This window comes from Carcharodon carcharias, chromosome 1 (assembly GCF_017639515.1).
Source record: "Carcharodon carcharias isolate sCarCar2 chromosome 1, sCarCar2.pri, whole genome shotgun sequence".
NCBI lineage: Eukaryota > Metazoa > Chordata > Chondrichthyes > Lamniformes > Lamnidae > Carcharodon > Carcharodon carcharias.
The window spans coordinates 222,521,145-222,546,999 of NC_054467.1; the positions used below are offsets into that span (position 1 = coordinate 222,521,145).

A 25,855-nucleotide genomic window follows, 5' to 3' on the forward strand; every position below is an offset into this window, starting at 1 on the left:
ATTAAAAGTAAAGTCAACTGATGTGAAATGTAAATGGATTCAAGAAAAAAGTGATTGGACTCTATAGAAAGAAAGAAGTATAGGATATTGTGAGAAGATAGTCGGTAGGAGAAGGAAGGAGTTGACCTTGGAAAATGGGACATGTTTCCTTGGCTTAGGGGCCTTTTCCTGCTGTGAAAAGTTCCACTGTATCCTAACTGTCATATAATTTGAGATCAGCCAATGCAGCACAGACTGGAAATCAAACCATGGACCTTTCTTGTAGACACATGTGACATTACTCACAGTTAAGTCAGCTCATTGTCTAGTTTCAAATGTGGGCAGGTAAAATATTAACAATAAGGTGTCTCAGTAAAAATTAATAGAGCTCTCTACCGATCAAGAATAAAATAAACAGACAATGATTTTACTAACTGACCTATCAGAGTGACAACCATATTCTTAATGGACACAAATTGCAATTTACAAGCAATTTGAGGATGGAGGGGTCAAAGTAATGAAATAACTACTTACTTCCGGAGGCTAAGGCATTCAAGACATCATGAAGGCCACATCCAGGCTGGAAACTGCCACCATTTGGGTACACATCAATATGGCCAACGGGCTGTTTAATGCCAATGCTAACTCCCAGAGTACCATATGCAAAAGTGTGTAGCACATCTACAAAGTCTGCATCATCAGGGGAAAGTCGCTTATCAGGGTTAACACCTTCAAACAATGGACCAGCTGGATCTAAACCTGGGGAAAAAAATGGATTTATTCAATGCATAACTGCCTCCTCAGCACTCACTGTTTTCTGGCCCTCCTGTCCTGTATGAAGGTAGTCCACTTTTGTTATTAAGTAGTGGTAATGATTTTCCTCACTTCCTGTCCTGCAAAAGGGGACTCATTTGGGGTACCAACCATGACCTCTCTCAAGCGGCTGAAGCTGTCTGAGCCTCAACAGTGGATGAAGGCACATTATTCAACAATGGCAGTTATCATAGCTAGGCCTGAGCGTATTCCCATCTAAAATCCACATGTTACTCTCCAAGTGTCTCTTAGTAACAAGCAAGAGTTGGAACACTGGCTAAGTTTCCCTCTTGCCTATTGAGCTGAAGACAAATATAATGCTTGAATGCATGCCCTGGCTGAGATGAATCCATTAAACTATGAAAATTTAAAGCACAGAAAGTAGCCATTCAGTCTATTAAGTCTTGCTTTCTAGTCTAACTGATCCCTCTTCCCCAGACTCTCCCTTTGGCCTTGTATTTTTTTCTGCTTCAAATATTATTCACTTTAACATTGACATAAGGTCCTTGCCCCAATAATCCATCCACAACAATTCTCTACATAAAGAAATTGCTGCCAACCTCTCTTTTGACAATTATATTAAATTGCTGGACCCTCATCATCACAGAGAAAATAACTTTTCCCAATTCAATAGATTAAAGCTCCATCAATTAATATAGCTCAGGCATACCCGAAATACTACTTCATACAAAGAATTTTTGCAATGAGGGCCAGAAGGCACACAACCACAATTTTCACTCCATCCCATCCTCAGAAGAAGGGCTTCACTCCCAATTGGTACCTCCTGTGGGATGAACTGGCAGACTACTATGAACTCACCACAAAGTCAACATTGTACCCACCCTTTGCCAAATGCATTTCCGATACTTATATATTTAATAAACATTGTCAGAAAGTTCAACCTATCTTCATTAATTCCTACCTGTTATTCGTCCAATTTTATTTTGTGCAGCTTTTCCTGCAAATCCTGCGACATGAGCTCCCAAGCTGTAGCCAATCATATGCATCCTATAAAGCGGTATGTCTGTCACATGCTGCAGATGGAGAAGTTTTTTAAATATTTAATTGGACAATCTTCTTTTCATGGTAACAGACAAAAATAAGCAGCTTGTTTAGTACTATTTGTTATGTTCCTAAAAATGAAAAGAAATATCTAGCCTGGTAGGACAGCAAGCTCTGTTGCTGAATTAATGCATTGTTCCATTGAATGACATGACCAAAAGGCCCTTATTCAGAAGGAGCTTAAGAGGTGTCTTTAGACTGACTGTCACTGATGTCCAGTCATCATAATGGGCCAAGATATTCCAGTTCTTAGCCTTATGTAGCTAACTACAATGCTGCTTTTCATTATGAAGTAGGATGCCATTCTAGAGCATTCAGCCTATTTGAAACTTGGGGTTGGCAATTAGGGGTCTGTATGCCAGGTGGACTACTACAGGGGGACAATTTATTTCTCCGGGTCAGGATGGACCAGCCTAATCCATTCACCCTGCTGTAATAATCATTTGAATCTCCTTCAAGTTCTCCAACTATCAGTTGTTAACAGGGTGGCCTTCACAGGTTTCAAGGATAGAAGTCCATATCCTTTCAATCTTATAGAAATTACACAAGAGGTTAGTGGCTGTTAAATATCAACCTGGCTCAATGGTAGCATTCCCAACTTTGAGTCATAAGTTAGTGGGTTCAAGTTCCACTCCAAGACTTGAGCTCATAATCTAGGCTGACAGTACAATTCAACACCGAGGAAGGGCTGTGTTGTTCCAGGTGAGAGATGTTTAGCTAGTGTCTCCCTGTTTGTGTGAATATAAGATTCCATGGGACTTAGTGTTTGCCTAGTCCTTTGGCCAACTTGTGTTCTCCAACTATCACCACAAAAACATTGCTGTTTGTGGGTCCTTGCTATGCACATATTGACTGATGCATTTTCCTATGAAACTACAGTGACTACAGTTCAAAAATAAGTACTGTAAAGTACTTTGGGATATCCCAAGGAAATGAAAGGTGCTGTATAAATGCAAATTGTTTAAGAATCAAAATTTTAACATGTGACATTAAAAACAATTATTCCTTCACTAACATAATAGATATTTTGAATGCAGAGTTTTTCTATTCATTGGTGTGAAGGACCACCACTGAAGAACGTTCCCAGTTCTTGCTTCAGCAGCAAGCTTTCCATTCTGCTTCTAAAATAAAAATAAAGTACTGCAGATGCTGGAAATCTGAAATAAAAACAGAAAAATGCTGGAAAAACTCAGCAGTTCCGGCAGCATCTGTGGAGACAGAAACAGAGCTAATGTTTTGTGTCCAATATAACTCTTCTTTGAAACTCAATGGGTTCCAAAGAAGAGTCATATTGGGCAGGAACCGTTAACTGTTTCTCTCTCCACAGGTGCTGCCAGACTGCTGAGTTTTTCCAGCATTTTCTGTTTTTATTCCATTCTGCCTCATTTGCTTCAGAACAGAAAATCGCTGCAAAAGTATGATATTTCCATTTTCTGCACCAGTCATTCTTGCAGCCTCTCTAAGTAAAGCTACTAGTTTAGTGTCATGGACTCGAACTGGCCAAAATCCAACTAACGAGTGAGTTACTGCCAAAGAAGGGAGCCTGCAGAGCGCAGAGAAAGATGGAGAGCAAAGTATGTCTCTGGCTACCACTCACCAGCTTATGCTTAACTGCAGTATCCTGGGTGGTCATCCACCTGCAGCCCAGCTCTGCATCACAGGCCCCCCTGCAAGGTCTCTGCCAAACACCAGGGATCTGCAGTTTGAGATTCAGATTCCAGTTTGAGATCCATTGATCTAGGCCAATAATCCAGCAGTGTTTAGAGACTGATGCACTATCAGATGTGCCATGCTTCAGATGAGATGTTTCACCAAAGCCCTGTTCAGGTAGAAGTTAATTCTGTGGCACTATATAAACTTTACAAAACAAGGACGGGCATTTGGACAATTGCCTATGCCAGTGGCGTAAAGGAATAGCCAACTAGCCCATTCCTCTGCCATTTGCCCTTTTAAGTTTTTCTTCTCCAAATATTTATCTACTTTCCTTTAAAAGCTATTATGGATCCTGTTTCTCTCATTGTTTCTGATGGGGCATTGCATACCCTAACAACTTTCCACATAAAAGTAAATCTCTTAACCTCTCCTTTCATTATTTTGAGATCATCTTAAATTAATGCCCTCTAATTATGGATTCACTGAGCAGTGAAAATAGATTTTCACCATTTCCTACATTACAACATTACACATCAAGATTACTTCATTGGCTAAAGAACATTTTGAGACATCCTAAGGTCAGGAAAGGTGCTTTTTAAATGCATGTTCTTTATTTATGGACTTTATCAAAACTCATCTCGATCAGGCTTCGCCTTAGCCTTCTCTGTTGAAATAAAACTATTCTAGATTTTCTAGGGCCTCCTCATCACTTAAGCTTCTCATCCCTGGTGCAGCACAGCCATAGAGAACAGAAAATCTCAGGTTCAATTTCTGATCAACCTCAGTAACCTGGGTTAGGGAGGTCAAAAATACAAAACAAAAAGTCAACCATGGTTTCAGTTCCTGTTGACATGCAGATGTGCACATCAGGTTATAAAGAAAATCTCACTAATCTGTGATGGCTCATCCATAATTTATTAGCCTGCCATTTCTCAATACAGAGGCAGGGATTGTCCAACCCAGTCATGGGGGGAGCCACTGTGGGGGATGCGGCGGCCCAGCCAAAAGTCCATTGATCTTCAGCGGGACCAGACGGACAATCCAGGTGGCAGGTGGGAGCGGAAAATCCCGCCCAGAGACTCACACTTAAACAAAGTGCATAGAACTGCCAGGGCTCAGGAAAACAGGGTCCAAGGAACCATACTACAGTGTAGATTAGCATCTTTCCTGTTTCCCATGTCACTCCTCAAGTTCTGCAATGCATTCTAGGGTTTGATTTGGACATCTTTTGTGGAACAGTACCCTTCCCAATACGTGTTACAGCACGTGTGCATCTAGTTAACATCAACAGTTTCCAAACTGTATCTATGCTAGCCCTCCAAGCAAGATCAATGATGATCAATTTTAAAAAGTAAATGTGTTTAGGATGTACAGCAGGGTTCTGCTGGATTGTGTATAGTATCATTTACCTGTAGCCAGTCAACTAACATAGCAATTTCTCTTCCAACCACCTCTGAGTTGTTGACAGCAACTGTGTAAAGCTGATGCGCACGATCAAGCCAGTTGACCACAATGATGTTTGCGTATATTTCTTGTTTTTGGAGGGCTTTAACCATACCGCTGATCCAAGATTCCATCAGTCCAGTCGTCTGCAAGGAAAGGCAATCATTTAAAAAAAAGTCACTCCTTCACTTTCACTGATAGGCACCATTTTACTGTGAAGTCTCAATAGGTTCAAAATGTTATTGGACTCATTCCTTTTGAATTTTTGTATTAATCTTAATCTATGCTTTCCTATTTTGGGCAACCAAGTATGAGTACATGCCGATGTCCTGCATGGTGAAGCTTCCCCTGAACTCCCCAATAATAAGGATGGTTATCTTTTGATCAGTCCAGTCCAGTCCAGTTCAGCCTGTGGAGAGGACGTTCAAAAGGAAAGAAATCTGTGCACATGAACAAAATTAGGGGATCAATCATGCATTTCCACTTTTTCACACCTCTGCACATCTTTTAAAAACAAGTTACCCCAGAAAACTTAACTTATCTGTTTAGTTTTTATATCTGAACATTGTTTTCAAATCCCTCCATGGCTTCTCTGCTCCCCATCTCTGTAACCTCCTCCAGCCCTCCAACCCTCAGATGTCTCGGCGTGCCTCCAATTCTGGCCTCTTGCGTATCCACATTTGATGGCTGTGCCTTCTGCTGCCTGGGCCCTAAACTCTGGAATTTCCTCTCTAAGCCTCTCCATCTCAATCATTTTCTCTCTCCCTTTAAGATGCTCCTCAAAACCTCACTATTTTGTTTTCATTTATCATAGGCATTTCAAATAAGTACAAAAGAATACATATTACAAGAAACTGAAATACATCAGCTCTTGAGGTGATCTATAGGATAAACTCATACAGTATAGCCAGCATCAGGCCAACGAACTGTTTAATTGGCAATAACAGCAACAATTTGTATTATAAAATGCCTATAACATAATAAAATGCTCCAAGGTGCTTCACAGGAATTTTACAAAACAAAATTTGACATCAAGTCACATAAGAAGATATTGAGGCACATGCCAAAAGCTTGGTCAAAGAGGTAAGTTTTAAGGATTGTCTTAAAGGAGGAGAGAGAGATAGAGAGGTGGAAAGGTTTAATGAAGGAATTCCAGAACTTGGAGCTTGGCAGCTGAATGCACAGCCATCAATGCCGGAGCAATTTAAATACGGGATTTTCAAGATGCCAGAGTCTCAGATGGTTGTAGGGCTGGAGGGGATTACAGAGAAAGGGAGGGGTCAAGGTTATGGATGGATTTGAAACCAAGGATGAGAATTTTAAAAATCAAGACATTGCTTAAGTCATGTCAGTCAGTGAGTACTGCGGTGATGGGTGAATGGAACTTGGTGTGAGTTAGGACATAGGCAGCAGAGTTTAGGATGACTTCAAATTTACAGTATTCCCCACAAGGAGATTAGATTCTCCCTCAAGTTCTCCCTCTCAGACCTAACTTCAAAATGCAAGCATTGTGACTTTAACTGTTAAAGACACTTTCTTAAACCAACACCACACCATAGTGTATCTGTAATTGTCTTTCAGCTGATCTACAAACATGCAAAAATACAAATTAGGAGCAGGAGTAGGCCATTTGGCTCCTCGAGCCTACTTTGCCATTTGAGAAAGTGATGGCTGATCTGAGTGTGGCCTCAACTCCACATTCACACCTACCTTTTGTCTCCCTTTGTTATTCAAGCATCTATCTAACTCAGACTTTAAAATATTCAATGACCTTGCCACCATTGCTCTCTAGGGAAGAGAATTCCACAGGCTCACGACCCTTTGAGAGAAAAAATTTCTCCTCATCTCCATGATAAATGGGAAACCCCATTTTTTAAACTGTGTCCCCCTACTCCATAAAGGGGAAACATATTTTCAGCATCCAATCTGTCAAGTTCCCTCAGGATCTTATATGTTTCAATAAGGTCACCTCTCATTCTTCTAAACTCCAATGGATACAGTCCCAGCATGTCCAATCTTTCCTCATCTGATAACCCCCCAACCCAGGAATCAGTTGAGTCAACTTTCTCTGAACTGCTGCTAATGCAATTATGTCTTTTCTTAATTAAGGAGAACAAAACTACAAAACCATACATGGTACTCTAGATGTGGTCTCACCAACGCCCTGTACAATTGTAGCAAAACATCCCTACTTTTATATTCCATTCCCCTTGCAATAGACAACAATATTCGATTTGCCTTTCTAATCACTTGCTGTACTTGCATGCTAACTTTTTGTGACTCACATACCAGGACACTCAGATCCCCCTGTACCTCAGAGTTCTGCAATCTCGCTCCATTTAAATAATATGCTGCTTTTCATTTCTTCCTGCCAAAGTGGATAAGTTCACATTTTCCCACATTATACTGCCAAATATTTACCCACCCACTTAATGTATCTATATCCCTTTTCAGACTCCTAGAGTCCTCTTCACAACTTACTTTCTGATTTTCTGTAATAAGTATGTCAAATTCATAAATTCAGAAGCCAAGAACTAGTGGCTTTGTTGAAGCACAGCAGTAACTTGCATTTTAACCATGCCTTTAGCATAGTAAAATGTCCCAAGGTGCTTTGCAGGAGGGTTATCAAATAAAATCTGAGAATGAGCCACATAAGGATATATTGGAACAGGTGATCAAAAGCTTAGTCAGAGGTTGGTTTCAAGGGTGCCTTCAAGGAAGAGAAAAAGATAGTGAGACGGAGAGGTTTAAGGAGGAAATTCCAGAGCTGGGGGCCAGGCAGCTGAAGGCAGAGCCACCAGTGGTGAAGTGATTAAAACCAGGGATGCTAAACAAGGCCAGAATTAGAAGAGTACAGGGATCTCAAAGCGTTGTAGGGATAGGGCAGGTGGCAGAGATAGGATGGGGTGAGACAAGGGAGTGCTACACTGTTGTATGTGCCTTCTTGTTAAATTGAGGCCTGTCTGTGTCTCACGTCGATGCAAAAGATCCCATGACACCATTCAAAAAAGAGCAGACGGTTTTCCTGTTCTCCTTACCAACGTTGGGGATATTCTGAGCTTGCGAAAGATGCTATATAAAGGAAGATCCCAAATTTGCCTACATTTAAATTAAATGATTTGGGCAGGTGTTGGGATTGGGATCACACAATTAACCACAAAGTCCCTGGGCTAAGTTTAGTTTAGGGTAAGGGTGGCTGGCGGCAAACACCCACTCCTAATTGTGAAACAGTGACCCTGGTTTTAAACATACATGTCAATGTTGGGTTTTTATATCTTTTAATTTTGATAGAGCCAAAATTTTTACAATAAAATTATGTCACTAGACTGCTCATCCTAAATAATTTTTTAAAAAATATTTTCCCACAACTTTATGAATCACGTTTTTATTTTTGATAAAAACATTAAGTTATTGAGACACACTACATCAAGGACCTTGTTTTAAAATGGCTGCTTCCCAGAGTTAGAGAACAATGGGTCAATAAAACCAGATTTTTGAAAAGAGTTATTGTAAGTGAAGAAAACATGTTACTACTGTTTGTTCAGTCCGTCAAGCAACTAAATTTTTAAGGGGTTTAATCACGATCGCTGTAAGGAATTGTTTGTTAACATTTGCTAACTGTACTCTGAATATTTGCATTACGATAGAAATTATATATCTGAGATAGTCAGTACTCCAGTTTTGAGGAAATTAGATTAGGTTAGCAGACTGTGCAACTCACCGTCCACCCATGGATGATAATGAATGTCTTAGCAGTCATGTTGAAATTACATTTCACCAGGCTCTCACCCACACCTGCAATAATGCCACAGTCTTTCTCCTCAGTATTTTTTGAGCTCTGAAGGTTAAACTTTGTCTGAATATTGCTGTAATCCCAACCTATATTCTCTTTATGCATCACATCCTGAGCCGATTTGCCTGTAAAGAAAGCGGCAAAAGGTCAGATTGAGGAATTGCTGTTAAGTGCAAGGTTGCAGTTAAACTCAAAATGAAATAATAATGAAATTGTAATCCAACATGCACAACCTTTGATATCTGGTCTTATTTCCCAAGGCTATGTATAGTCTAGAGACACAAAAGGAGACAAAGAGAAAAAAAAGACTTTTGACTGCTTGATGGGATTGGATCAGATTGTGTTTAGTTGTTATGTCGGTTAGCAACTGAACTAACTGAGGCTGGATGGCTGGTTTGTGATGTAGAGTGGTGCTAATAGCATGGGTTCAATTCCTGTACTCAGAGGTCATCTATGAAGGTCCTGCCTTCTCAAACTTGCCCCTTGCCTGAGGTGTGGTGACCCTTAGGTTAAACTCACCACCAGTTGTCCTCTCTGTAATGAGAGAGCAGCCTATAGTCCCCTAGAACTATGGCAACTTTCATGCAGAGTATAATTAAAATGGTACAGTAGAGCAATATTGGACTCAGAGGTTGTGAAAATGATCTGATAGAATATATTATATACATTAGCATAAAAATGAAGGTATTGTGTCTGTTATCAGTTAATAGTGCATTCAGGCTTTGTAAACTCCATTGATTTTCCCCTTTGCAACTAGAAACCAGCCTGCATAAATTTGGAATTTGCCTCAGAATTTGAACTGAAGATGTTCCTCACACCATGCAAGATGTGCATATCATTATCCACTATTTTAAGTAAGAGAATCCTTCAGTCAAGGTGTGTGGTAAGGGGCGATGTTCCAAAAATTCAGTCTTCCAACACAAATTTACTACACATGGAGGCATGATGCGGAACATGTGTAACTTTCAATTGAACTGGAAAGCAGAAGTATAAACAAAACAAAAAATTCTGGAAGTGCACAACTTCATCAACATCAGATAAAGGACAGCTTAACATAAATTGAATTCTCCATTTCTTGGGTTTTGATGAATGGTGCACCAGAAACAATGAACTATTCTTTATAGGAGAGTGCGGTCAAAATAGGGCTGACTTTTACACTGGGGGCAGGGTTCCACACCCCCCTCACCACACTCCAGTATAAAAGTCGATGGCAAGCCCAGCTGCACTTGGTCAGCTTGACCCGCAGACATTTTACAGTCATCGGGCCTTTAATTGGTTTGAAGCAGGCCCTCTGTCCTTTCGTAGGGGAAGCCCCGCCTCTAAGAGCTTCCAGCCAATCAAACAGGAACGGTGGCCACTGCTGGGACTGCAAGCAGTCTCCAGGATGAGCAGTATGGAACCTGGACTTACAAGTAAGTCTGGGAACTTGCTGGGGCCAAGTTGACAGGCCTGAAGAGGGGGTTGGTGGGGGCCTAGGATCGACAGGGGTTGGGGGGACGGAAAATGTGGGGGATTTGAAATAACTTGAGGACATGCCTCCAATTGGCACAGGGTGCCTACCCCGACGGCCATCGTCCCCAGCCAGCCCCACCCCCAGCCCAGCCATAAGGCTCGACAAGTTTTGCTGAGCAACCTGGACACTTGGCACTGGCGTCCCCCACCACAGTTAAAATACTTGCAGGGTCAGGGTGGCTGGGTAGATGGTGGGCATGCAGCACTGCCATGGCACCTGATTTTGCACTCCTCACCACCCACCCACTGCCAACCCACCCCCTAGGGGGAACATAAAATCACTTCTTAATATAAGTTCCTCCATTCACCACTGGTAGAAAAAAGGTGGTCAAGTTTATATTCAGTTTAACAGTAGTGAATAGAAGAGCACATACCAATTACTTTCAACATTTTTGGTGAACTTATATGAAGAGTGTTAGTGCTAAAGAAAGGAGCGCTTTTGTATTTTGGGTAGCCAGTAATATTGAGCTTCTTATTCCCTAATAATTGGCTGTTATTCATTGATAAACCTCTAGTGATCAGATCATAATCATTTATCCTTCAATGTGTACTTCCTAACATGTCATGCTATCTCATGATAACATCCACACTGAGCATGGGAAGGTCCCAAATGCAATCTTTGGTCAATCTCAGATAAGGAGCAGTTCATAGAGTCATAGAATCAACCAGCACAGAAGGAGACAACTTGACCTGTCATACCTGTGCCAAGTCTTTAGTAGAGCCAAGCAATTAGCCCCAACCCACTGTTCTTTCCTCATAGCCCTGTAATTTTTGCTCTTTGCGTACAAATCCACTACCATCACCACTTACCATTACCTTCTCAAGGGCAATTAAGGATGGGCATTAACTTCTGGCCCAACCAGAGATGCCCACATCCCATGAAAGAATTTTAAAAACAGAGTATTCCACCAGCCAGTGCAGTACACCCTAGATCACACAAAGTGCTGTGTAAACAAATGTTGGGATTCCAAAATAAAATCCCATATTCCTGGATTAGAGAGGTGGGGGAGAAAATCCAAATAGAGTGATATCCAGTGACCTCGGTGAGTAATGTGCGTGTGTGTGTATGCGTGTGTGTGTGTGTGTGTGTGTGTGTGTGTGCACAAACATTGGCTAAGGGCAGCGGCAGTGTTTCAGTCAAATAGCAAACCAATTCTCACTGAATAGGCTCAGATAGGAAAAATAACCACTTTTGCAATGTAAGAGAGTGAAGCTGGTTCTCATAGAACCGCAAAGAGTCAGCACCTTTAGGGGAAGAAGTGAGTGGTGAAAAAAATTGACCAAGTGGAAGAAGAAACAAAGGACGGGAAGCAGAGAGTTTTTAATCAGGAAAGAGTGGTCGAATCCAGAATTAGCACCTCATATTAATATCACTGACCACCAAGCACCACTACATTACACAGCACATACAGTGTAAAGCTGACTCATCAGAAGTATTTCTACTTTGCTGCTCCTGTCACATTAATCCATTCTATTTATAATTAGCTGGTCAGGCCCAAACTGAGCTACTGAGCTGAATGCCTTACAAAGGAGTGTTTCACCTAGGGAAGGAGGTTGGGCAGGAAGGAACAAAGAAAAATAAATTAAGGTGCAATCACTTGTCAGCATTTTAAAACTGTATGTGGGAGCAGGAGAGCAGGTAGTAACTGCTATATTTTTGGATTATTCCTCGGCAAATTTTTCCCAGGTTCAACACCTCAGACCAGAGCTAGAGGTGACATTTCATTTCCCATCACCTAAAGTGCGCTTAAAGCTATCCAATACCTAGGTAACTGGTAACAAGCCAAGCTGATTGAACTGAAAATCTTTGTTACTACTTTTCAGCTACTGGTTATATCTCGTGCCATTTGATTTCAAAAGGTGGTACAGGAAACAGTCGCAAGTTAACTTGGCTAATGACTTCACATACCTAACCAGACTCAATGAGGTAAATTTGGCTTAGTGTGATGTAAAACAACTGATAAAGAGTTCACAGTCCATTTTACATCCCTCCTGAAACAGGCTGTCAGTTCGCTATTCCCCATTTCATGCTATCGTCCATAGACAGAATTAACCTCAGTGTCAATACTTTGAAATGATTGTATCGATGGACCATTGTTACTGCAAATGAATCTGGTTCTGAATACCGTAAGTACTATCACAGAAAGAAAGAAGCCAATACCATGATGCAGTATATGGAAAAAAATGTTTTACTTTTGTCATAAGGATATCAAGGTTGGAATGCACTGCCTAATATGGAACTGACCAATACAGTTCCAGATACAAATTCAAATTAATTAATCACAGCCTGGGGAAAATTGGTGTGCTGTACAAGTTAATTGCTCATTCCTGAGGCTTAAGTAGGGAAAATTAAACCAGGATTCTCACTCCTGATTGCTAGTCAGCAACCTTTGCTGGAAAGTTCACATATGAGGATATTGGGAAAAGACAGAATCCAGCATGACTGTGATTCCTCCCAGGATTGAATGGCATTCTGACACTCTCCAAACTCATATAGCAAGAATTTCCACTTGAGTCAATATTCGAGGGCAGCCACTCCCACAGGAAACTGTAGCAAGAGTCAGTGTCTTGGTGAGAGAAAGATAGATCGTAGATAAGCTGAAATTAGAACTATGCTCTTCTGGGAAACCAGGGACAGTCTGTGCATACAGCCAGCCTAAACGTGGAGTTCATTGTTACTACTCAGAAACTTGCTGTTGCATTACTGTGACAAGAAGCACCTGTTTTGATTCCCATGTGTAGATGTCAGAGCAGGAACTAGCACATGTTTAAACTGGCAGCCAATTCAGCTCCAGAATGTATCATTTAAAGTGGCATTATCATCTGGTAAAGTATCTTGCAAGCTGAATGTATGATTTGGGTCACTCCTGACTCCCCAAAGCCTGTCCACCATCTACAAGGCACAAGTCAAGAGTGTGATGGATTACCCCCAACTTGCCTGGATAAGGGCTGCTCCAACAACACTCAAGAAGCTTGACACCATCCAGGACAAAGCGCCCCATCCACAGACATTCACTGCTTCCACCACTGACACACAGTGGCAGCAGTGTGTACCATCTACAAGATGCACTGCAAGGACTCAACAAGGTTCCATAGACAGCACCTTCCAAGCCCACGGCCACTACCATCTAGAAGGACAAGGGCAGCAGACACATGGGAACACCATGACCTGGAAGTTCCCCTCAAGCCACTCATCATCCTGACTTGGAAATACATTGCCGTTCCTTCATTGTCGATGGGTCAAAATCCTCTCCCTAACAGCCCTGTGGGCATACCAACACTACATGGGCTGCAGCGGTTCAAGAAAGCAGCTCACCACCACCTTCTCAAGGGCAACTAGGGATGGGCAATAAATGCTGGCCATTATTTCTCTTAATTTAATTTTACTAACTACCTGGTGCAAACAGAGGCAACTAATACCTTGATGAGAAAGGGCTATTTAGAATTTTGACTTCCTGGGAGCATCCTGATGCCTCTGCCCACTGTAGAACATAGCTTTACATTGCAATGAGATGTTATGTTGTGCTGAATTGTTATAGTTGATATCAGCAAGTGAGCATTAAAAGTGTTACAGTTAGTCTCTCTCTAGACTAGGGAAGAAGAAATAACCTGGATTCTGTGACTGACCACTAGGACTGATTCCTACACTAGTACTCTTATACATGTACTATTTGGATGTGCAATTGCGATGCCATGGCATACAAGACCATGGGCCTAGTGCTGGAAAATGGGATTAGAATAGTTAGGTACTTGTTTGACCGGCGCAGACTCGATGAGCTGAAGGCCCTTTTTCTGTGCTGCAGACCTCTCTGACTCTATGTAGCCATCAGGTTAGTCAGGCTCTGCTCTGAGAGTTCACATAGTTAGCAACAATCAATTAACACACCTGGTGAAGGCTCACATTCAGAAAATGGCCACCTGGGATAAATATTACAACAACAACAAATTGAACTTAAACAGCACCATTGAAATAGAAAAAACTCCCAAGGCACTTCACAGGAGTGCAGTCAGACAAAAAGTGACACCAAACTAGAGAAGGAGACATTGGACAAAGAGATAGATTTTAGGGAGTGTCTTAAAGAAGAAGAGGGAGGTGAGATAGAGTCATAGAGTCATTTACAGCACATAAGGAGGCTATTCGGTCCATTGTGTCTGTGCCAATGTGGAGCAATCCAATCAGTCCCACTCCTCTGCTCATTCCCCATAGCCCTGCAAGTTTATTTCCTACAAGTGCCCATCCAATTTCATTTTGAAATCATTGATTTTTTTGCCTCATGGGCAGTAAATTCCAGGTCACTACTGCTTGCTGTGTATAAGACCATCAGACCATAAGATGTAGGAGCAGTAGTAGGCCATTTGGCCCATCAAGCCTGCTCCACCACTCAATGAGATCATGGCTGATCTGATAACCCTCAACTCCACTTTCCTGCCTTTTCCCCATAAACCTCGATTCCCTTACTGATTAAAAGTCTGTCTATACCAGCCTTGAATATACTTAAGGATCCAGCTTCTACAGCCCTCTGCAGTAAAGAATTCCACAGATTCACTACACTCTGAGAGAAGAAATTCCTCCTCAACTCTGTTTTAAGTGGGTGCTCCTTTACTGAGATTATGCCTTCTGGTCATGGACTCCCCAACAAGGGGAAAGAACCTCTCAGCACCTACCTTGTCAAGCCCCCTAAGAATATTATATGTTTCAATAAGGTCACCTCTCACTCTTCTAAACTCCAATGAGTACAGGCTCAACCTACACAACCTCTCATAAGAAAATCCCTCCATATCTGGGATCAACCTAGTGAACCTTCTTTGGATTGTCTCCAATGCCAGTATATCTTTCCTTAGATAAGGGGATCAAAACTGTTCACAGTATTCTAGGTGTGGTCTAATTAGTGCCTTGTATAGTTTTAGCAAGACTTCCCTATTTTTATACTCCATTCCCCTTGAAATAAAGGCCAACATTCCATTTGCCTTCCCAGCACCTGCTGAACTTGTATGTTAGCTTTTTGGGATTCATGCATGAGGACCCCCAAAACCCTCTGTGCTGCAGCCTCCTGCAGTCTTCCTCCATTTAATTAATATTCAGTTCCTCTATTCTTCCTGCCAAAGTGCATAACCTCATACTTTCCCACATTATATTCTATCTGCCATGTTTTTGCCCACTCACTTAACGTGTCGATATCCCTCTGTAGACACTTTGTGCCTTCCCACCTATTTTTGTGTCATCCACAAACTTGACAATAGTACATTAATTTCCCTCATCCAAGTCATTAATATATATTGTAAATAATTGTGGCCCCAGCACTGATCCCTGTGGCACTCCACTGGTTACAGGTTGCCATCCCAAAAATGTCCCCCACCACGCACCCCCCCCCCCCCCCCCCCCCCCCCCCCCACCCACCCCCACCACCAACTCCCAAGCTCTCTGGGCAGAATTTTCTGCCTACCGGGCGGATGGGCCCGACCCAATCTCCGGCAGGTGGGGAGCCGATCCCTGCCAGAGAAGCAGGCCCCACCACCATTTTAAGTGGTGGACCAATTAAGGCCCGCCCAGCATGACGTCCAGCGGGAAGCGCTATACACTTCCTGTTCGGGCGGTGGGGGGGGATACCCCAAAAGCGAGAGTGTGCTCTTTCACGCAAGCGGATGAAAGAGCTCACATCTCCCTGAGGCTAAGTGCTGCCTCAGGGAGATCGCTGACAGCTGTATACACATTAATAATAGAAAAAAAAATCCTTAACATGTCCCCCTCATGTGACAATGTCACATGAGATGGGACATATCAATAAATTTCACAAAAACTTTATTACACTTTTTTAAACCCTACAAGAAACCTCATCCCGCCGCTGGATGAGGTTTCATGTATTATCAGAAGCCAGCCGGGGGCTCCTCGCCTGCCTGCCAACCTTAAGGTTGGACGGGCAGGTCCTTTAATTGTTTTAATGATCCTGTCAATGGCCTCAATTGGCCATTGACAAGTCGGCGGGCACACAGCTGATTTGGCTGTGCTAAAAACAAAAAAACTGCGGATGCTGGAAATCCAAAACAAAAACAAAAACAGAATTACCTGGAAAAGCTCAGCAGGTCTGGCAGCATCAGCGGAGAAGAAAAGAGTTGACGTTTCGAGTCCTCATGACCCTTCGACAGATGCTGAGTTTTTCCAGGTGATTTGGCTGTGCCCCTGCCTTCCTGAAAATTTAAATGGGGATGATGTCGGGGGTTCCAACCAACAACATTCAGCGTCATTTTGTGTGTCGGCGAGTGGGCCCCGCCCCCAGCTCACTGGCAACAAAATTCAGCCCTCCGTCTTCTATTAGTTCACCAGTCCTCTATCCATGCTAATATATTACCCTTATCTTATTAAGTAGCCTTATGTGCAGTACCTTATTGAATGCCTTTTGGAAATCCAAACCTATTACATCTACTGGTTCTCCTTTATCTATCCTTCTTGTTACCTCCTCAAAGAATTCTAATAAATTTGTCAGGCATGATTTCCCCTTCATGAAGCCGTGCTGACTCTGCTTGATTATATTATGCATTTCTAAATGCTCTGCTATTATGTCCTTTATAATAGACTCCAACATTTTCCCGATGACAGATGTTAAGCTAACTGGCCTCTAGCTACCTGTTTTTTGTCTCCCTCCCTTTTTGAATAAGGGTGTTACATTAGCAGTTTTCCAATCCTCTGGAACTTCTCTAGAATTTAAGGATTCTTAGAATATTACTACCAGTGCATCCACTATCTCTGCAGCTACTTCCTTTAATATTCTGAGATCCAACCCATCAGGTCCAGGTGACTTAAGTTCTTCCTCATATTCCCCCTGCATCTCTTAAATCTATGATCCTAATCCTTGTACCATCAGCAATTGAGAAATTATTCCTGTCTACCTTATCTAAGCCTGTCATAATCTTGTACACCTCTATCAAATCTCCCCTCAATCTCCACTGTCTCAAAGAGAACAACGCAAGCTTTTCCAACATAACCATGTACATAAAATCCCCCATCCTTGGAACCATTCTGGTAATTCTACTCTGCACCCTCTCAAGGATTTTCATGTCTTTCCTAAAGTGTGGTGACCAGAACTGAACATAATACTCTAGTTGGGGCCTAACCACAGTTTTATAAAGGTTCAACATAACTTTCCTGTTCTTTCACTCAATGGCCAGAATTTTCACGTTGGTGTGCGGGGGTGGGCCCGGCACGCTGGCGCGTTAAATGACACGCGGTGAAGTCGGGCGTATGTCCCGACATCACCGCGTGTCATTCAGATCTTTTATTCAGCGGGCGCGCACCGAACTCTGAAAAGCCTGTTAAGGCCATTGAAAAACCAATTAAAGTAATTATCAACACTGCGCATCCACCCTTAAGGTTGTCAGGCAGGCAAAGAGCCCAAGTGGCCTTGCATTTTTCAGGAAACCTCATCCACGGGAGGGATGAGGTTTCCTGAAGGCTTTATTAAATTAATAAATATTTTTGTCACAATTCATAAACATGTCCAAGCTCATGTGATACTGTCACATGAGGGGACATGTCTGAATAAGTTTTACCTTTCTTTATTTAAATAGTTTAATATGAACTTAATCTCCCTGATGCAGCTCCGACTCCCCCTCCTGCCCCCGCCTGCACAGGTAGCGCTCAGCACTACCACCGTGCGTCACACTGGGCAGGCCTTAATTGGCCCGCCCATGTGAAATGGCATTGCGTAGCCAATTGTGGGCAATCAGCTCCATGCCCACTCCCGACCTGCCCGTCCGACAGGCAGAAAATTCTGCCCAATATCTCTATTTATAAAGCCCAAGATCCCATATGCTTCATTAACCACTCTCTCAACATTTCCTGCCACCTTCATAGATGGATGCACATGCACCCCAGGTTCCTCTGTTGCTGAACACTCTTTAAAATGTGCTATCAATTGATATTGCCTCTCCTTACTCCTTCTGCCTAAACACATCACCTCATACTTCTCTGTATTAAATTCCATCTGCCACTTGTCTGCCCATTCTGCTAGCTTATCTATGTCCTATTGCAGTCAATTCTTATCATCCCTCCAAATTTGGTATCATTGGCAGATTTTGTAACTTTACTCCATCTTCCAAGATCCAAGTCATTTATATATAGCAAAACAAAAACGTTCCTAGCACTGACTCACTAACTACCATCCTTCAGTCTGAAAAATAACCATTTACCACGACTCACTGTTTTCTGTCTTTAAGTCAATATTTTTATCTAATTGGACACTGACCATCCAATTCCATTGGCCTCAATTTTATTAACCAGCCTTCTACAAGATAACTTGTCAAAATTTTTCTTAATATCGATATAAGCACCATCTTCCCTTCATCAATCTTCTCTGTTACTTCAGCAAAAATTCAGTTAGATTGATAAAACACGATCTGCCTTTTCCAAATCTTTGCAGGTTTTCCTTATCTAACTCAAACCTCTCCAAGAGCCTGTTGATTTTTTTCCCCTGAACATTGTTTCTGAAATCAATGGCAAGCGACAGGGAGGTTTGGGTCATTCTTGCGGACAGACCACAAATGTTCTGCAAAGCAGTCACCCAGTTTACGTTTGGTCTCTCCAATGTAGAGGAGACCTCATTGGGAGCAACGAATGCAGTAGACTAAGTTGGGGGAAATGCAAGTGAAATGCTGCTTCACTTGAAAGGAGTGTTTGGGCCCCTGGACAGTGAGGACAGAGGAAGTGAAGGGGCAGGTGTCCGCAAGAATGACCCAAACCTCCCTGTCGCTTGCCATTTTAACACTCCACCCTGCTCTCTTGCCCACATGTCTGTCCTTGGCTTGCTGCATTGTTCCAGTGAAGCCCAACACAAACTGGAGGAACAGCACCTCTTCTTCCAACTAGGCACTTTACAGCCTTCTGGACTGAATATTGAATTCAACAACTTTAGATCTTGAACTCCTCCATCCCCACCCCCTTTCTGTTTCTTCCCCCTTCCTTTTGTTTTTTCCAATAATTTATATAGATTTTTCTTTTCCCACCTATTTCCATTATTTCAAAATCTTTTATGCCCCCCCACCCCCACTAGAGCAGTACCTTGAGTGCCCTACCATCCATTCTCAATTAGCACATTCGTTTAGATAATATCACCAACTTCAACACCTCTGTCTTCTTTTGTCCTTATGTCTGTGACACCTTTTGACTATCTGCTCCTATCACTGCTTGCTTGTCCCTACAACCACAACATCCCCCTCCGCTTCCCTCCCCCCACCTTAAACCAGCTTATATTTCACCCCTCTCCTTGGATTCACCCAGTTCTGTTGAAGGGTCATGAGGACTCGAAACATCAACTCTTTTCTTCTCCACCGATGCTGCCAGACCTGCTGAGTTTTTCCAGGTAATTCTGTTTTTGTTTTGGATTTCCAGCATCCGCAGTTTTTTGTTTTTATCCCATTGGTTTCATTTTACCCTGGCTAGATCCCTATGCATGGCTTGAAGAGGTTTGCAACTAAAATTTGTAGAGCTAAATATCACAGGACATTACCTTAGAACTGTGTGTCAGCGGAAATCAGGGTAATTTTTCAGAGAGATTTGAGGTCTTGCTGTCCAGGACACGGAGCAGTCTGTTGAAACCTACTCAGCTTCAAGAATATCACATGCTAGTTAAACATTAAAGTGCGGGGAGCAATGGCTCCAGCTCTGAAGATGAGCTAGGCTTGGACTTTAAGCTGTAGAAGTTTCATTGAGACTAAAGAAGGTCATCTTCTTTATTGAGGAGGTCATATTGGTTAAAAGCAGAATTTTAAAGTCGTAAAAATGTTATGGATGCTTAAGTTTTAAACATTACAGCTGATCATGCTTGTAGAATGGTTTAACATTAAACTCAGTACCTGGAAAATCATTACACCTGAATCAGTTTTTCTGGTACATGACAGATAAGCATCCAACATGGTGGTCGGAGCACACGCACGCACTGAAAATGAACCACCTCAGATATTGGATTGGGCTGCTCCATAGGTATTCAGGCGCTTGCCAGAAAAATTTAAAATTATGACTGAAGCAATTAAATTAGGGTCCTTAAACTTGTTGTTGGGCTTTTCCTGATATTGGTCTGCCCCAGCACCAGACTGGCCACATGAACAGTACGAATTAATCTACCACTTCCAAGTTAGGCTGAGGCCAACATCTAGATGCTTTTGGATTGTTTGCTGACTATGCAATCTTTATTCTGACCACTGGGAAGATGATTCTGCGGGTGCTTTAACATTTTTATCTGCCTTCTAAACAGTTTTACTGCAGTTATGTGTGGAACTTCCGGCTGGAGGAGGAGGGGCAGGAAAAATGGGAAAGAGCAGGAGCAGCTCATAGAGAGGGGAGGAGAAGGGCTCTGTGCACCATCACCCCGGCAGCAAGAAGTGCAGCCGGAGTTGGAGCAAGAGTAGGCAGTGTGGGAGAACAAGGAGCAGCGTGAAGAATATAGATCACCAGTGCCCCTAAATCCGAGAGCTCTCAAATAGCAGCATTCCTATATCTGCAAAGATAATTTCTCTTACATAAACTTCAGTGAACAGCAATGTCTCAAGACACCTTTGCCTCACACAGAAAGTGACTACTGAGCAATTTCACCTCCTGCAATAACAACTCGCACCTTACACCAAGGCACTGACTGCCCTGCCTGTGGCTGGCGAGGTCACTGTGGCTCTTAACTTTTATACCAGGGGCTCCTTTCAGGTTGCAGCAGATGACATCAGTGATCTCACACAGTTTGCAAGCCACCAGTGTACCAGGAAGTGACAGAAGCTCTCTACATCAAGAGGAATACTTACATCCGTTTCCCATGGCAGGTTGAGCGTGCATTAGACTTTATATGCATTACAGGTTTACCAAGGGTGCACATTGCCTTGTGTGATTTCTATTACCTATTATATTGATAGAAACACATTCTACTACTTCAATGTCCATCCTATTTGCAGCCACAGGCAGTGCATCACGCTCCAATCTTCCGTGCTGCTTTGTTCTAATCAGGTCACCGGCTGGTTACAGGGTGACAACAGCTATCACCTCATGATTTGGTTACTACCTCCTGTTAGGAGTCTGCACAGAGCTACAGTGCAGACTTACAATAAGAAATAAGCTGCCACCAGAAAGGTCATCAAGCATAGAGTTGGCATGCTGAAGCAATGCTTCGCTGTCTGGACCATTCAGGGAGAGCATTGCAGTACATCCCTGAGAGCGTATCCGGATTTATCAACCTCTGTTACAGGCTCCACAGCTTCCCCATCGTGAGGGCCCTGCACTTAATACCAACTGGGCAGCAAGTAACGGAGCAGGAGATGGAGCAAGAGTAGGCAGTGTAGGAGGAGGAGGAGCAGCACTAAGAGTATGGGTGATTGGTCGCCCCAGTTTCTAGAGCTCTCAAAGAACAGCTGGTCGAAGAGTGCTTCACATGAACCATGCCTCCTACCCCCAACAGTCCCACAGCCCTTATCCACCATCCTTATTTCCATCCTTTGCCTTTCTTCTGCCCTGCCTGTTGGATCTTCCCTCAATTCACTACAAATAGAAATCTCAACACCAAATCCAAAACATAAAGTTAATCTATCTAACAACTGAATTCTATCTGTATCTAACAGTTAATAGAAATAATTACACATTATTCCAGTGCAAGGCCGTGGGGCAAGCTTGTTTAATTATCCCAGTATTCTTATGAAGTGTTTCCCCAGCGGCTACAGTCTGAAAGTTGGAAGTTTTCTGAGCTTCCATTGGGGCCACTTCAGATGGCCATGACGTCAGATGGCTGTGACTTTCAGCAATTGCCAACCTTGAAGGCCTGACTGCAGCATCTAAGGAGGAGTCAGGGCATGGCTGATCCAGCTGACTGTGTGGCACTAACAAGGGTGGATTGAGTGGTGGGAATCACAAATGTGGTTTTCCCGAGAGGAAATAGCAGGTGCCTATTTCATGAAGCTATTGCCATTCTTGGTTCTAGAGTGCAGGAGTGATTCAACACTCTGGAAGCCCTTATCAACACTACCCCTCAAAGCCAAGATGGCAGCTGTCTGCACTTCCATGGCAGCAACATTAGCTAGCATGGGAGTGGTCACAGCTTTCAGCATGGGCACCATCATGCTGGGCACCACTGTTGCTTCATGGAGCTGAGCGCATGGCCCACATTGGCCAAGCTTTGGTACAAGTTGGGGTGAGTTTCTCCATGCTCTGATCCCCATTGTGTGCAAGCTTACTCACACACTATCCAGCTTCCTGATTTATACCCATCAGATTTCCTTGGCAGCCTGAGATCTTAAAGTCTGCAGGTGAGTCCCCTGCAGCAGAATTGGTAAGCAATTCCACTCTAACCAAGTTGGCATGTGACCTTATAGACCTCTGTCCCAATCTCTGATGCACTATGAGAAGACCTCTCCACTAAGCCCCAAGTTTGTGATTAACCATGGTAAGGAGAGGGGTGGCAGCGAGGAGGGAGTGAGGGATGGAAAGTTCGGGACATGGTGGGGAGGGAGCGGTTGCAGGTTCAGCACTTTGTGGAGGAGTAAAGATAGCGGGGCAAGGGACGGGGAGGTGTTGGCCAAGTTTGGAGGGGGCCTTGGGAAACCCAGCCCATCAGCATTAAATTAACATCAGACTCCCAAATGCGCAATGGAAGTCTGCTCTCAATAGCAAGCTGAACTGTCCTGCCTCTCAAGAGCGGGGCACTGATACTGTACCTCGCAACCTGCTCACTCCTCCCAAACCCCGCCAAACCTTCATCCGGCCATCATGGGGTTGCTGTTTAAAATGATCTCCGGCGTTTAACACTGAATACAGCTGTATTAAGGGAAGAAAGATTTGTCCTTGCACAATTTCAGAACATCCCAAAGCGCGTTATAGCTAATGAAGTACTTTTGAAGTTGACTCACTGTTTAAACTCGCTGCCGGTGTAAATTTGAAATAACCTTGGTTTATCCACTGCTGATATTTCCTAACAGTTCCTAAGCATTTCCAGTGGGAAACATTTTCAGATTTTCAGACAATGTTTCAAACTGCCTGCCTGATATCTCCTCCCCAACTGTGAAACTCAGCCTTTCTTGTCTCTGCTCTATCATCTCTCTTCTTTTTCCCAGTTTTCTCGTTTTTTTTCTGCCCTCTCCCCCGCGCCGTTTTTCTTTGTACACTGCTGTTCTTCCTGGCTTTTCTATTTTAAATTGTTCTATTTTAATTTGGATTCTTCCTGCGCATTTGCTTTTAAAATGATCTCGGGTTTGCTTCATTTGCTGACCATCCTGTCTCTTCTTATAACCTTAATCTTGGTGTGTAATTTCCAAACCTCAATTTAAATCTGATAACTATTCGACCGCCCCCCGCACCCCGGCCGTTCAGTCATTGGGGCAGAACTTAGCAATTAGCAACTGAGGGGCAAGGAACTCGTGAGGTGCTGGCAGGGGGAGTGAAATAAATCTTTCTGGGCAAAAGGAGCCATAAATGAGGTGGCAGTACAAGTTAAACATTGCAGTACGTCTTCCTCTTTGATCAAGACGAGGGAACATCTTTTGAGGCACTTCGTCTTCAGAAAGTGTTGGGATCATTTGTTTCAAACGTTACCTCTGCGGTGCTCATTTCAAGAACATGTTTTTTAAAGTTGTACCTTCAGAGCATATGAGAACCCCCACCCCCCACAACTCATGCATGGAACCATGGAACTATAGAAAAGTTACAGCACAGAAGGAGGCCATTCGGCCCATCTTGTCCATGCCAACCCGAGGACACCCGGGTGCCCTTTCTAATCCCACCTTCCTGCACCCGGCCCATAGCCGTGCAGTTTACAGCACTTTAGGTGCAGATCCAGGTACTTTTTAAAAGAGTTTAGAGTTTCTGCCTCTACCACCAACTTGGGCAGCGAATTCCAGACACACACTACCCTCCAAGAGAGCACGAACCAGTTCGGGGTGGGGGGTAGGGGGGGTTATTATCTTATTTAGAACTGAGTTTTTAAAAAAATAATAATAATAAAATAGAGCAGGACAGTCCTGAGATTGAAAAAGGTATGCAGTAAGATTCATCAAGTGAACTTATGATAGACAGAACACAATGGAACACTGGGGGGAGGGGCAGAAATGTCAATTTCAGGGTCTTGAGAACACTCCTCCAGCAAAGTTTCCAAAGCTGTTACTGTTTAACCCTGAGGCTTTAAAATCCGACGAGTACTTAATAATAACTTTAAAATGTATTCTTACCAGCAGCAACTGCGTCCTTGGAATCTCTCTCTGAGAAGCCGGTAGATAACAGAGATAGCAGACTGATACACAAGGTGAAGCTATTCATCGTTCCCATTTAGATACCGCACTGATGTCCGGGCGTGCTTTGCAAAGGTGGATTTTAAGAAATTTTTTTTGGTACTGCTTGATCAATGATATTCCTGTAGCCCCGACCCCGCTGATCTCAATAAGTTACTTCAGTGCCTGCAACTTAGTTCAAACTTCCCCAGGCACCTTGTTACAATTGTTTTGCATGCCCGCGTCCCGCAATTGGCTTTTTAAGTAGATATTTTCAGTCAGCCGACTAATCGGCAGATGGATATTTGGCTAATTTATTCAACTTTTGGTTTTTACCATTGGTCGAGCCCGGGAGGTGGAGTCTGCATATTGAAGCGATGAATGGCTTTCAGTAACGAATTACTGCCAAATATTCCAAACTAAATAGGATGGTGAGAAATTGGATTTTAAAAAACGGCATATTCATAATGTTATAATCCGCTTGAATCATTAACACGTCATATTTAGATCGTTTCCACTGGGATAAGTGAAATTCGTTGAAAATTGTATGATGGTTTTTTCCCATTACGTTACAGTCTATGTATCATAGACAGACAAAGGACCACAGTTGCGTTAATTTCTAACAAAAGAGCGAATAACAAACAATCTGATGTCCCCAACAGTAACCTTTCCTGTCCCACTCGCCTTACGTTAAGGTGACTGAAAGTCTTCAAAAAGAATAAACCTTTGTGACTAATGCAACAATAGGTTATAACATAGAGGTGGAAAAAGATGAATTGAATGGGGCGAGAAGCTGCTTTGTGCAGTTCCTGTGAATCCGAATTTGAGTACATTCAGAGTAGGCACGCTGTGTGCATACCCGCCATAAGCCACCTAACCTGTTAACAGGTGCCGAAACAGGTTCCTTTCCTGTGTAGCAGGTAATGTGGGAAAGTGAACACTCCAATACAATTAGTCTTGCTTCGGGGAAGAAAGGGAGCATTTATCTGAAATGAGTTATAGTTCGCCGTTTGCAGTATCATTTAGATCAGACGGTGTTGTTTGACCTTCAAACGTTACAATGTGGTGGAATTCTCTAAATGAGGTGCAAGGTTAGACCGATGACGCGGTGATTACTGTTTTTTAAAACTCACTGATGTGATAACTTCCACACACATCGGGAATGTCCCACTTTTCAACTCTGATCTCTGCTGAGTTAACCAACAAATGAGGTGGCATTAAAGGTCTGAAATTGGTCATAAGGTCCCTCGCTAGGGAGGAGATAAATCAGTCAGTCTTCCCACTTCTCACCATTATCCAATGATCCCTACTGGAAAATGCACATATGGAATCAGATGAGGCTCAGCAGGTGAGAGGCTGGGAATCCTGCAGAAGCAA

The 25,855-nt window shown here is 42.9% G+C and overlaps 1 protein-coding gene across 1 annotated transcript in view; it reads right to left on the reverse strand.

Annotated features, from left to right (window-relative positions):
- LOC121283195 (endothelial lipase-like) overlaps positions 1-24,708 on the reverse strand; it is a 42,309-nt gene extending 17,601 nt beyond the window's left edge. The window contains exons 1-5 of the mRNA XM_041197447.1: positions 24,440-24,708; positions 8,672-8,868; positions 4,917-5,096; positions 1,715-1,826; positions 514-738 (exon numbers count right to left, since the gene is read on the reverse strand). Of these exons, the coding sequence (XP_041053381.1) occupies positions 514-738; positions 1,715-1,826; positions 4,917-5,096; positions 8,672-8,868; positions 24,440-24,536 (811 nt within the window). The 5' untranslated portion in view covers positions 24,537-24,708. The remainder of the gene's footprint in view (positions 1-513; positions 739-1,714; positions 1,827-4,916; positions 5,097-8,671; positions 8,869-24,439) is intronic.
- Between the last annotated feature and the right edge of the window lie 1,147 nt (positions 24,709-25,855).